The sequence below is a fragment of the Camelus bactrianus genome, chromosome 3 (assembly GCF_048773025.1).
Source record: "Camelus bactrianus isolate YW-2024 breed Bactrian camel chromosome 3, ASM4877302v1, whole genome shotgun sequence".
In the NCBI taxonomy this organism is placed as follows: domain Eukaryota; kingdom Metazoa; phylum Chordata; class Mammalia; order Artiodactyla; family Camelidae; genus Camelus; species Camelus bactrianus.
In genome coordinates, this window is record NC_133541.1 from 90,835,841 (window position 1) to 90,849,758 (window position 13,918).

Below are 13,918 nucleotides of genomic sequence, written 5' to 3' on the forward strand. Positions count from 1 at the left end.
ATGTGCACTTCCAATATGTGGGAAGCTCAATATACACTGATGAGTAAAGATGCAATAGAGTTGCTATTTTCTTACCAGGGACATGCAACTGGATTACCTATCATCATCCAGAATACACAGAATGGTCTCTGTTCTGCTCACGGTAGCAAGACCAAAAAGCATACTTTGAAACATCTTCATCTTAAAGCATCAGTGTACCAGTAGCCTTAAAATTCTTGGTCTATGTCAGGCTTTGCTCCAGTGCAGGATTTCTTATACATTTGCATAAGTACATCTCCCTAAGAACTACATCTTTCTGCTTCTTCACTTGTCCCAAGCTGAGTTCTATATAGAACTTCCAATTCATCCCTGCCACTGCCTTCAAATAAGAGCTGGGCAGTAAGTTAGAAGGAGAAATACACAGGATAAAAGAGAAGGAATAGAGGTCATGAGAAGCGTGAGAAAGATGGAGGTGGGCAGCAATGTGGAAGAAACAGAAAACTGTCAGAGAACTCTCAGTAGGGTGTAATTCCACAGAAACGACTGTCAGGATTGGAACGTTCTGATTGCTAAAGATACACTGCAAATGGGTAACACTCATCTAATATAATTAATTAAAACAAGAAAAATTTTCTTTAAATACTCTCAAGCTGTAAGAAATGTAAATGAAAGTCACTTTCTCAGATATATTCTCTCATTACACTTAGGCTAGCCTTTAAGACATGAGTGGGGAAAGCATTCATGATTGACACTCAGGATCTGTCCCTGGGGAGGTGAAGGGAGGGGTTCTCTCAGCATTTTCCAAAACAGAGCTTCCAAATGCCAGACAGAAGAGAGCTAGATAAGCCTTGAGCATCTCCTGGAAAGAGCTTGCCCGTACAGATGAAATCTAGGCTAACCTAGACAGCTTAGACTAACCATGCCCCTCCTCACTAGATTTTTTTGGTTTAGAAAACATTATTATTATTCATAAAAGATTATATTAATATGTAAGATGGGTCTTCATTATTTCAAGTGAAATAATTTTTTTAATTTCCCAATTTTAATTTTTAATACAGTAAATACCAGCAGATATAACCCATTTAAACAAAAGACCTTCGGGATCTTCAATAATTTAAAGAAGTATTAAAGGTTCCTGTGAACAAGCAGGAGGAGACCCGCTGATCCCAACGTCTGCTTCTATTCCTGCCCTCACGTGAGAATGAGCTCTTCTGGGAGAGGGACCAGAGAGTTTGTCTTGTATCCCGAGCACCTATTGTAGTATTTGATGTACTGCAGATTCTCAAACAATCCTGCACTGTATCAAAATCTCACAGCATTTTTCCCACCTTTTTGGGAAGCAGAACAATGCAGGGTACAGAACAGGCGTTCTGCCGCCCCCAGCACATCTCAGTCACATCATCTTTCTGAATCTCAGGTTCCCTGCCTGTGAAGTAGACTTAACAGCCCTACTTCATAGGAGTTTGAGGACTATATAAAATGATGTAAAAAACAGCGTGCACAGTGGCTACACATTAAAGGTGTTCTATAAAGCTTAATTCCTCTTCTTTTTTATGCTGTAGAGTATTCGTATGGAAAACAAGACTCGCTCTACAATATCCGAAGTTTACACTGAAGAGCAACAGCCAAAGAAGAGAAGCAGGCAATCCAGATAAAAGTGGATCAAAAGGAAGAAAAAAAGAGGTAATTTTCCTTCTTTTGAATGAGTTATGATCGAAGTTAATTTTATAAAGTAATTATTTTTGGTAACAAAACATAACGGAAACAGAAATTTATCTTTCAACTGCAGTTGGAAAGAAATTTGTATATGCCTAAATTTCCACCGTGGAAGAACACTGACCACCCAGGGAGGGGGTAAAAAATGCTTCCACCTAGTATGGGACAAAGGCAGGGGAGAAAAAACTATGGATGGAAATATGAGCTAGTTTCTTAAGTGCTTACTATGACCTAAGGAGAAAGGAGAAGCAAACTCTGTTTCAAGGTGGCCAGCCTGTGAAACAGAACACTGACCATGACTGCAGAAACTGGAATATTTTTATTTAATAAGTACTCACTGAGCACCTACTCTGTGCTAGATAACAAAAGTGTAGGTTTTTATTAGACAGACTCCTATATCATACACATAAGTACAAACACTTGAACATAAGTCAAATCTGTAGTTAGTCTACACAAACGTATCAGATAAAAACAAATGCTAAATTAGGTTAAAATGTTAAAAAGAGGACAGAAACAAAAGCCAACTGTTTTGACCCAGGACAATATAAATCTCTACTGTTGGCGCTACCTTCTTCCTTCCTCTTCCAGATTACCACGTTCTCCCAGTTTTCCTCCTGTCTCATTGTCTACTCTTCAGTTCTTTGCTGGCTCCTCTTTCCTCTTCTCCACCTCAGAATGCTGGGCTGCACGGGGCTCTGGCCTCAGCCCACTTCTCTCCTCTACCTACACCAACTTCCTAGGGATCATTATCCAGGCCTATGATTAAAATATTAACCATATAAAAATTCAATCTACATGTTGCCAAATGCATATCCCTCTATCTGACCTCTATCCTAAGAGCTGAGTTCAAAGATCTGTCCACTAGGAAACCTAACAGACTTCTTCATCTAACAAATTCAAAACAGAACTCTTGACATCCCCTGTTCCTAGTCCCACCTGACCCCATTCCAACCCACTTCTGCTCAGTCTTTCCCATATCAGGAAATGGCATCACCATTCAGCCTGGAGCTCAACCCAAATCTTCTAGTTGTCACTATGGACCACTGCTTTTTCTTTTTCTCATCCATCACAACCATTCCATTAGTACAGACTTCTTTTCATAGCTTCTATGTCTAATACAAGCTTAATCCAAACACTTATCACATGGCAGAGTTGAGCACTGATACAAATCACAAAGTCTAAAATATTTACTATCTGGCCTTTACAGAAAAATTTAGCCAACTCCTGACCGTAACAGAATATTTTTCTTCAAATCAACTTACCTATTTATTTTAAATTATTTTAAAAGAAAACTTTATGGCACTTATAAATGGAAAACTACAATTATCCTAACTAGAGGGCAATCTTAAAAAAATTACTTCAACAGTCACAAGGAGATACCACTTTACATCCATTAAGATGGTTATCATTAAAAAAAAAAAAAAGAAAGAAATAACAGGCGTTGGTGAGTACGTGGAGTAATCAGAAAGAACCCTTGTGCACTGCTGGCTCCCACCAGCAGTAAAATGTAAGATGGGGCAGCCACTATAGGGAACAGCAATGTAAGTTCTTCAAAAAATGTAAGATAGAATTGTACCAAATGATCCAGCAATTCCACTTGTGGGTATATATCCAACAGGACTTGAGTGAATACTTGTCCACCCATGTTCACAGCAGTATTATTCACAATAACCAAAAGGTGGAAGCACCTCAAGTATCCATCAACGGATGAACAGACAAAAGCAAAATAGGATATATACACAAAATGGAATATTATTCAGCCTTAAGAAGGAAGGAAATCCTGACACATGTTACAACATGGGTGAACCACGAACACATTATGCTTAGTGAAAGAAGCCAGTCACAAAAGGACAAATACAATGTGATTCCATTTATATGAAGTACCTAGAGTTGTCGAATTCATGGAGACAGAAAGTAGAATGGTGGCTGCCAAGAGCTGGGGTGAGGGAGAAGAGGGGAGTTGGCGTTTAATGGGTACAGAGTTTCAGCTTTACAACACAAAAAAAGTTCTGTATGTGGGATGGGGGTGGTGGTTGCACAATAATGTGAATGCCACTGAACATACACTTAAAGATAATTAAAAGGGTAAATTTTGTATATAGTCTATAATAATTTTTAAAAGTTTTTTAAACCAACAAAAATAAAACAGTCAGTTTAAAACAAGCTACTCTCACACACCTAAGACTTGATCCTTCTATGTTAAAATGGTTGGACAATACTTAGGGAGGCCTTGAAGTTTAGGAGCAAACCTAGACTCTGCATCTGATAAAATGCAAACGGGGTGAAAAGGGACTTTGTTACCATTTACGTTTCAACTTTCTTTAGCATCATGTCCTTCTACTCATGCATACTTAAAAATATGAGGAATCCTCTAAGAGTTCCACAATTTGGGAAATGCTAACCTAGAGTATTCCCCAGGGACGAGCCACAATCCTTACATCCTTGCTAAAAGGTCGGTCCTGGATTAGTACAGGATATTCCCCAGTGAGTGAAGATGAGACCAGTGCTGGGTCAGAGCTCCCTCTTTCACAGTGACTTATGATTTTTTAAAAGCTCATTTCATAGCTCTGCACTGTGGTGTTAAATAATTAAACATATTTGAGAAAAGGACAATTTATAAAACTGGCTCTCCTAGGGTTAAATTTGGGATATCCTAAAAAGAGAGAGATCCTCGTAAGACTTTTCTTTTTTTTTTTTTGGAGGTATTTTACGGAGCTAAAGGAAGAGCAAGTCAGTATTTACTTGTGCTTATGTGTCTCACTTGATAAAGCACTAGCAGTGCTCCACAACATCAGTATTCTAGAACAAAAATTTTTAAAGAGCTAAGAAAAATTAGATATTTACTTATAAGGTGCATCTTTCCAACATAAAATTATTTTTTAAACGCTCATAGGCTTTACAAGACCTTAAGTGATGATTCCATATGAAATGCCCTCTAAAGCAAATTATTTCTAATAAATCAAGTCTATCCCAATGTGCCTTACGTTGTCCACAGTAAGTTCCAATATATCCCTTCTGGCACTGGCAATGGTCATCTGCACAGGTCCCACCATTCATGCACCTAACGCTGCACTGCTGAACTGCAAAGAACAACAAAAAACATAAAACTATCAATCACCAAAATTACAGTATCTGTGAGAGTTACAAAATGATACTAAGTATTCAATTAATGACATTCTAGTCTACAGAAGTTATGACCCAAGCATACCTTTATTTATTTGTAACTGTATTTGTAAATGTAAGTGCAACATGACCATATTTGTCACAACATATGTTATTTAGTATGTATTTAAAATACATTACACTTTCAGTGTTAAAGGATCTAGAGACAAGAGGACTAGAAATGCATGTTCCGGGACGCAGGGGGCACTCGTGTGTCCATTCAGAAGGCAGTGGCTGAGCGCCTGCCTCATGAATTCAGTGTCCTGCTGTCATGACGGACTTGGTATCCACTGTCATGGAGCTACATTCCCACAGGGAGGCAGAAAAGACACAAGCAAACAAATACCACAGTGTCATTATAGATTGTGGTAAGTTCTCTGAGGGACACTGTATTGTGAAGGAGGGCAGCCTGGAGCCAAGGAGGAATCTGGATACAGGAGCCAGACAAGACCACTCTGATGCGACATGACATTTAAGCTGAGTTCTGAAGAATGAAAATGAGCAAGGCATGAGAAGAACCAGGGAGGAACCTCACAGGAAAAGGAAGCAGCACATCAGAAGACTTTCCCACTGCTTGAAAAGCTGAAAGATTCACATGATTATAAGGAAGCAGACTAGGAAGGGAAGATCTTACAGAAGCAGGCAGATCCAGCCAGATACTACAAGACCTCGTTGGCCATGAACAGTTTGCATTATATCCCAAATGCAACAGGAAGTCATTTAAAAGGTTTAAATGAGAGAGTCAAGCAATGCTGTTTGTATTATTAAAAGATACTCTAGCTGCTCTGAGAGAAAGGATTTGAAGAAGGCAGAAGCTAGGGAATCCAACAGGAGGTTACTGCAAAAGTCCAGGTGAGAGAGGAGGGTAGCTGACCCATTCAGCATCAATGGTGCTGGAAAGAAGATGGATATTTTTTCCAGTCAGTGGAACCTACAGATCTTGTTAAAAGACCTGATGTGAGAGAAAGAGGAGTTGCTTAAGCACTGGGTGCATGGCAGTGCCATTTCAGGGGCAAGGGAAACTGCGGAAGCAGCAGGCTGTGGTCAGCAATGAACCGGTGTTTCACACACTTTCAGACGCTTACTATGCTTTCAAGTGGGAATGTCCAATAGGAAGTGGAACATGTGAATATGAAGGTCAGTGGAGGGATCTATTCTAGAGATAATCATTATGAATTGGCAACATACTGGTGGTAGTTGAAAACATATATGTAAATGAGTTCACCCAGGGAAAACAGAACTCTTAGGAACTCCAAACTGTGAATGGAAGGCCAATAAAAGAAGATACAGAAAGGAGACTAAAAATAATAATTAAGAAAAGGAGCGTTGTGAGCCAGTAATAGTACACAAGTGAAGGGAAAAGAGAGCATTGCAAGGAGAGAACGATTACTAGCGCTAAATGCTTTTGGGAGCTGGAGCACCAGGAGGAATGGAAAGGACAGAAAAGTTCCTGATGGAAAAGTGAGTGAGTATTACTCAAGGCCAGTGAATTCATGGATCCCCTGTTAAATTATATACTACAAACCGAGGGTTGGTTAGTGAATATTCAGCTGCCCTCTAGAGGAAATGAGGTAGAGGAATTAAGGAATTGAATTGTAAAATTTCTCCAGGATTGGGTTTTGTTTTGTTTTGTTTTGTTTTTTTGTTTGTTTGTTTGTTTGTTTTTTTGCTGAAGGCACGTATGAGAAAACTAAGAAAATAGGATAATGACACTACCGGCAAGGTACCTCCCAGGCAGTCGGACAAGGCAGGTGAAGGAAAGTAGGGGAGAAATGGCTGATCAGGGTGGTCAGGAAAGTCTCTCTCAATTCGGAACAACAGGTTTTAAAAGACTGGGAAAATGACAGATTATTTTCAAAAAAAAAGTGAAACTAGAGCGTTAATCAGAAGTTTCATTATCAGACAATGACCTCTGTTGTACAAATCTTGAATCTTATATTCCTCAGTCAGACAGATTACGTACTACTTTTTCTTGGGAAAAATTTGTAGAGGGAAATGTTAAAAATGTAACAACTTCATACTAGTTTGAGGCAGACTTAAAGATTTATTTAATCACCGAGCAATTAAATAAACAATAGCTACTTCCACAGTGTCATATAATGTTACCTTAAACACTGGTCTAAAAAAAGTAATCTCGGACCTTAAAGGCCCAACAATTTCTAATTAGCTCATGAAAAATACAATCTTAGTCCACTGACGCAGTGATCTGACAGAGCTGCTGGGAGTTCATGTGCATAAAATAAGTTAATATATGTAAAGCATCTGGTTAGTACACAGCAAATACTTGTCACCCCAATCCTCTATCCTTCCGCTTTAGTTAACCCACAAAACAGGGTATCCTGCAGGGGTTAAGCAAAGCCAATAAACAGAGCCCAGAGTTTAAGTCTATAGACTTAGGCATGAATATTCCTGGATTCAAAGAGATGTTACCTTGGGTGAGTTAAACTTATGTGTGCCTCAGCCTCCTTCTCTGTCAATGGGGTATAAATCATAGTATCTCATAGTGTTCACATGAGGATTAAGTAAAATGATATAGTCAAACACTTAGTACCTAGAACATGGTAAAAACTCAGTAAGTTATAACTATTCTTCACTAAGAATTACTTCTCCACAGAATGCAGGCCCTTTTACTGCATAGACACATAGCTTTTTGACCAGAATGAAATCATTTTTCTTAATGAAAATCATTACCTTCATTATCCCTTAGTTGTTGGGGTAGCAATAATTAAGCCACCAAAGATTTTTATTCCAAAGATTAATACCGACCTAGTTAGTGAGGAAAATAATCATGGGTCTATATCTTCCTTAAAAGGACATTTAGTTTTTACTCAAAAGCTTACAGATAATGGAGTAAGTAAGGTCACATATGAAAAACATACTTGATTTTGATCCACAGGTAGGTGATATTTGGCCACTGGAACAAGTACACATGTTAGGACGAGAACAAAATCCATCTCCACAACTATTCCTACAAATCGCTGCAGAAAGCACAAGAGGAAAGCAAGTGAACAGTTAGGTAGTAAGCCACCACTGACAAAACAAGAAAGCGCTAGTTAAAAACTATCAACCTGAAAAACTCAGACATAAAACATGGGACACACCACGTCTAACTTCAGATATGCAAGGAGACTGCCCACTGTAGGCAGGTCATCAGTCTCATCATTACCCTCACGATGATGTGGAACAGGTGAAGCTACTTCAAGTTCCCTAATCCTAACCGTTCAACTCGCATCAGCACAGGTGGCCTTTTCCATTCGAGGCGGAGTTCACAGGCAGAATTCACCACGAGAAGACAGTCTCGGCCCTAGGAAGCTGGGAGGGTTGAGGAAACCCACAGGACCTCAGAAAACATAGCCCACTCTGTAAAGGACCTTCCCAGGAAGGCAGAGAATGTGAAACTGGCTGAGCCAGAGACTCCACGCTCTAACAACCTGGCCAAGCCACAGGGGTTCCCTGCACATTCCTTCCCGGCTGGTATCTGACCTACCCCATCATCAATCTTTGCTCCCCTTAATAATTCCCTCTCTCTTTCCTCCAGCCTTCCTTCTCCCATGTCACCTCCACAACCTAGCCTATTCCTGCTGTTCAGAAAAGCTGCAGCGACATCTTGATGGAGAGAGAGTCAACGCCTCCTGCAGCTGTGACCTCCAAGGTATGAGGGTCACCAGAGCAAAGAATGTTAGGCTCAAGGACACAGCACATACTACAGATCCTTAAAATCGTTAGCCTAGTGCCTTCCAATGGGAAGTCTTGCCCATATTTAGAGTCAGTTCATTTAGAAGCTTAGAGATTTATCTCTATACCCACGACTGAATTCTCTCTTTGCACAAACAGGCTAGAGCTTTAATGCTCCATGATTGGCTACATCAAGACAGGAAGAGGAGAGTCTGAGACTGCCCCGAAACTAGCTATGAACATGTATGTAAATGTGTGTCTGTGTCTTTTGCTGGGGAAGTGGGGGTTGCCACAACTTTCAAAGAGATTGGAGACTCCCAATCTGTAAAGGGCATGTTCTACAGAGGTGGACTCAATAATTATTTTTCTCCTCCAAACTGCCTTTTGACATCCACATAATATGTCCAGCATCTCCATCAGTACTTCTTGTAAATGAAAATGTCACAGACAATAGCGTGAAGATAAAAAAACAATTTTAGGCAAGAACATGGTTCTTGCCATGGAACTGACTACTTAAAATGTACCATATTTTCTGATCACCAGTAACTTTCCAAAGACAAATGTCTAAAATACTGTTTAATTTCAAAGCTCCCTCATCCCCAGCAGGCAGACAATTAGTCTAGGCTTAGGTTATACACAAAATGCCCCCTCCCAAATCCTGAACCCAAAGAAGGTCTGATGGACTGGAGACTGGTCATCCTCAGACAGATCCATGTCACAGCCACATGTGTTCCCTTCACATCCGAGAGCCAGGGAGATGCAAGACTGCTGAGGCCCTTTCTCCTCTCTTCTGTCTCACCTAGATATTGGTCCTTCCCACAATCACAAAACCCACAAGAACCAGGAATACTAGAGGGCAAGGAAGAGAGGACCTGGGCGTTGGGATTTCAGTGATGCTGGGAGAAGACGCCTGGCACAGTAGAGAGTAAACGGTAAGAAGAGGTTTGAGGGTGAGTCCCCATTCTGCCATTGACCCATTGCAAGCTCAGGAAAAAAACCCACAGCTTTTCTGGGTTTAGTTTTCTCACTGGTAAAATAAAACAAAAGGATTATATTGGGGTGTTCTGATGACTCTTCAGGTCTCAAATGCTATGATTCTGGGCCAGCCCCTTCCCACTGTTATTCCACTGATCAGAATGTTTTTCACAGCATAATTTCACAATACAATAATTAAAAAGCAAGTTTTCCCATTGCTTCATGTTCTAACAAGATTTAAAAAAAAAACAAATGGAAAGTGAGAAAGTCAATTTCATCCTTTTGGAAACAAATATTTGAAAGTCTGGAAGTACTTCAGTGATTTTTATAGGCCACAATTAAGAACAATAACAACAAAATACAGAAACTCAAATCAAAATACATTAGGTTTCCAGTAGTTTGAGATACATTTTTATTTTAATATCTTCTCCTCTTGAAGTCTGGTCAAGGCCAAACAGGTTGAAATTCCTAGAAGGTGATCACCTTAATATCTCAATAAAAGAAAAAAATGTAAGTTTTTGAGAAAATTAATCTTTGGTCCTCCTTTTCTATTTGTATTTTACTTATTCTCTTTTTGTAAGTTGTCTTAGAGGCTTTTCTTTGGCCAGATGGTGAATCTTATGCAAATATAATGAATAATTTGTTATCATGAAAAAATCCTAGAATGCAAACTCTTTTTTTAAACTGAAGTATAACTGATTTAGAATATTATAATTTCAAATGCATAGTACAGTGATTCAGTATTTTTGCAGATTATACTCCACTACGAGTTATTACAAGACAATGGCTCAAATTCCCTGTGTTACACCATATATTCATGTTGCCTAACTATTTTACACATAGTAGTCCATACCTATGAATTCCATACCCCTAGCTTGTTCTTTCTCCCTCCCCTTTCCTCACTGGTAGCCACTAGTTTGTTTTCTGTCTCTGTGAGTCTGTTTCTGTTTTGCATATACATTCATTTGTATTATTTTTTAGATTTCACATGTAAGGGATATCATACAGCATTTGTCTCCGTCTGACATTTCACTAAGAATAATATTTTCTAGGTCCATCCATGTTGTTACAAGTGGCAGAATTTCATGGAATGAAAACTGTATTTTGATTGTATGATGATTTCAATTGGGTAATTACCTCCACATATTATGGTTTTAAATGTCGAAATAATTTAACCACTGAATTTAATCCAAAATATTCAAAGTTAAAATTTATTTAAGACCCATGCAAGAGAATATAAAGGCATTACATTCTCCCTCTCTTTTGTACACTATTTTACTCTTGAGCATTTGAATTACTTTTTTAAATGTGCTAATAAATATTTTTGTAGATCTCTCTTGACACAGGTACTGTAAATGTTTCTCAGAGATATAAAGATTATTTCAAAGATTATGTTTTTTATAGATTTGTGATACATGGACATTCCAATATATTTCATAAGCACCCAAATATCTGAAGTAGTGGAAAAGCAGGGTACAGTATTCACTGTTACTCTGAGATTTCCAAAACTGATCTTCTAAACATGTAAAGGGCACAATGTTATTCAAAGACTCAAAGTATTTTAAGCTGACACTCAGAGAGCCATGTATATGTATATGTATGTCTATTTCTACTGTAAATATTCTGAAAGGCTCTGTTCTCTGGAATTCCTATTCCACACTGATCCAATAAAATCTGACTTTACAGATTTTCAACACGTACCATAAACCAATCCCTTCTCCTCGGCTGCCCTCCAACTCAATAATGGCAGTCACATTCATTACATCTAGTGAGTCAGACTTTCCGCAGTGCCTAAGTCACTCCCGGCTGGAACGGCAGGTGTGTGCGGAGTGATGTTAGCTGTTTCAAGACTCTAGGAACCTTGTAGGTTTAAAGCAGGCACAGTAACGCCCTACTGGCACGAAAATGTAAAGGCACCCTCCACAAATGCTTCACATACATGACTTCTGTATTGGAGAGAAATGAATTCAATACCCTTCCTTTCTTTTTAATAAAAGGAAGGGCTTGTAATCAGAGTGTTTATTTAAAATATTTATGAGTCACCTCAAAGAACATAGTTGTTGCTTCTTATTCTGCCCCATCACTGGAGATTGTGGGATTCTTTCAGAGTAGAAAAAATAAGAAGCTAATCTTCACAGCACTTGAGATTTCATGTTTTTTTAAAAACTGCACTGAAATAACATTAAGCGTCTATCTTGAACCCACAAAACCAATAAATATAGAGTCAGAGATGCCACTACATCCTTATTACCCCTTGGCTAGTGTGGCTTGCCCTTTTTCTCTGTTTCTTGTTGCATAATTGCCTTTCCCCTGGAGAACATCAAGGTCAATCTAAAGTCAAAACTGACTCTCAATGAATGTTCTGTCCATGATACCTGGCTCTCCTCCCACAAGACAGATGTGGCTGTGCTATATAAACACACACGGAAGGGCCAGTCACACTTAAACTCACAAATTCACAGGCAGGCTAAATAAGACATCCCACAGTCCATCACTGTGAGGCTGATAACTAATGACTTCTCCAATTAAAACTTGGAGAGCTGGGTATACACTCTGGGAACTGAATAAAATGATCAAAACTTTTAAGGTCAGATGTGCCAAACTTCTGAAGTCCTAAGACTCACACTTTGGAAATCTACTGCACACTATGCAATTTGGGATCTGGAAATTCTAAATTTAAATGTCGTCCCCACCCCTCCAAAAAAGTCAAACCATTTGGAAGAGTCCTCTCTTTTAAAACTTTTGTTAACCTGGGTCAACTCTAAATCTCTAAGAATGCTCTGTTAATATCTATGTTAACGTTGTCTCTGAGATGAAACCATTGATAATAAGTGGCTTTGTACAGAGGCCTAAGAATCCATATGGCTTAAACCCCACGCAGAGCCAAAAGGCAGATAATTTACATAATCACATTGAGGTCTTATCTGCACTCTTTCAGGAAAAAGTGGTTTGGGGTTATCTAGGGAATTGCTCCACTCCCCCTTCAATTTGTATTAATAGACATAGAAAGATAAAACTTCCAAGTATCTTTGAAAAGTTTATCATTATTGCCCTTCAACAGAGTCTAGAAGCGAAGTCTAAACAGAAGCAAACCGGCTGCTGCTTCCCCACCATTCAAACGGGGCCGCGTCCTAATTATTACTGCTATGTGGCCACCGGATTCTAAAAGCAACTCTGTGTCCAGACGACTGAATGCAAGAGGTCGGCCCTGAGTTGGGGCCGTGCGTGCTGCCCCAAGCTGTGATCCCAGCCAAGCACTCACGGACAATGCACTGGTTTCCTCCAGGGAGCGTCTTCCATCCCGGGCAGCAGTATGAGTGGAACCTGGATCCGCACACGTTGGGCCTGCGACGGACAAGCGAAGTCACACACACTCGTAGAGAGGGGTGCGGTAATACATTAGCAGTTTTTGTAAGATTTCGGGACAACAAACCAACCAAAACTACTTAAATTCTTGGGGCTTGGGCCGCAGACATGGAAGTAAATGAGACACTGTAATGGGGGAGGGTCAGAAACGTCTAAACATTGCCTTTCATCTGTCCTTGGTTGCTGCCTTTCTAAAGCGCGAAAAGAAACATGGAAACATATAATTTGCTACTATTCTAGCCTCCAGTTGCAGAGAACAAAGGGAACACGCCGTTTCTAAAATCCTAGACCTCGTCCCCAAATCCATCCCTCCTTGATCAACTGTTGCTTTGGCCCCGACGTGTCAAGGATGGCGCGTCGGAAGGTGGAGCGCTCGGCTTGATGTTTAGAGTGAGCTGTAAACCCCGCACACGTCCTCAAACAAAAGGCTCGGCAGCGGCGCCCCCGACGGTGGGGAGCAGGCAGACTCCACCAGCCCCGGCGCCGCGCCGGGTGGACTCACGCGCGCCTTCCGCCCGACATTGAGAACCTGTTCCCGCACGGCGGGCTCGGCAGGCGCTGTGCCGTCCGCACTCAGGGGCCTCTGACCCACCCGCCGCCCAACCCCTCGAGGGAGGGCTTGTTGCCCGCAGAGCTGCGGAGGAAAAGGGGGAGGCGTTCTTGGGAGTCTTCGCGGTCTACTGGTGGAGAGGGCCACCACTAGCCGCCAGAACTAGTTTCAGGGAGGGGGTGGGATGGAAAGCTGCCAAGCCAAGGCTCCCCCCGCCCCGTGCCGCCTGCCCACCTACCCTCTGAGCACGTCCTGCTGTCCTCGCCTGCGGACGCGGCTGGCCACCGCGACGCCCTCCTCCCGATACTCGGGCACCGCGAACCCGCCTTCGGAGCCCGCCGCTGCGGTCCGGACCTGTTGCGGTGGCGGCTGAGGCCGGGGCTGCTTGGGCGGCGGAGGCTGGGGCTGGCTGGCCGTGCCCTGCGCCCAGAGCGCCACGCAGCCCAGCCACACGAAGTAGGGCTGGAGACACAGCCGCCGCCGTCTCCCCATCGC

General features: G+C 41.1%; 1 protein-coding gene across 1 annotated transcript in view; it reads right to left on the reverse strand.

Annotated features, from left to right (window-relative positions):
- Window positions 1-13,918, reverse strand: part of FBN2 (fibrillin 2) — a 207,360-nt gene extending 193,442 nt beyond the window's left edge. The window contains exons 1-4 of the mRNA XM_074360603.1: window positions 13,662-13,918; window positions 12,770-12,852; window positions 7,737-7,835; window positions 4,680-4,775 (exon numbers count right to left, since the gene is read on the reverse strand). Of these exons, the coding sequence (XP_074216704.1) occupies window positions 4,680-4,775; window positions 7,737-7,835; window positions 12,770-12,852; window positions 13,662-13,915 (532 nt within the window). The 5' untranslated portion in view covers window positions 13,916-13,918. The remainder of the gene's footprint in view (window positions 1-4,679; window positions 4,776-7,736; window positions 7,836-12,769; window positions 12,853-13,661) is intronic.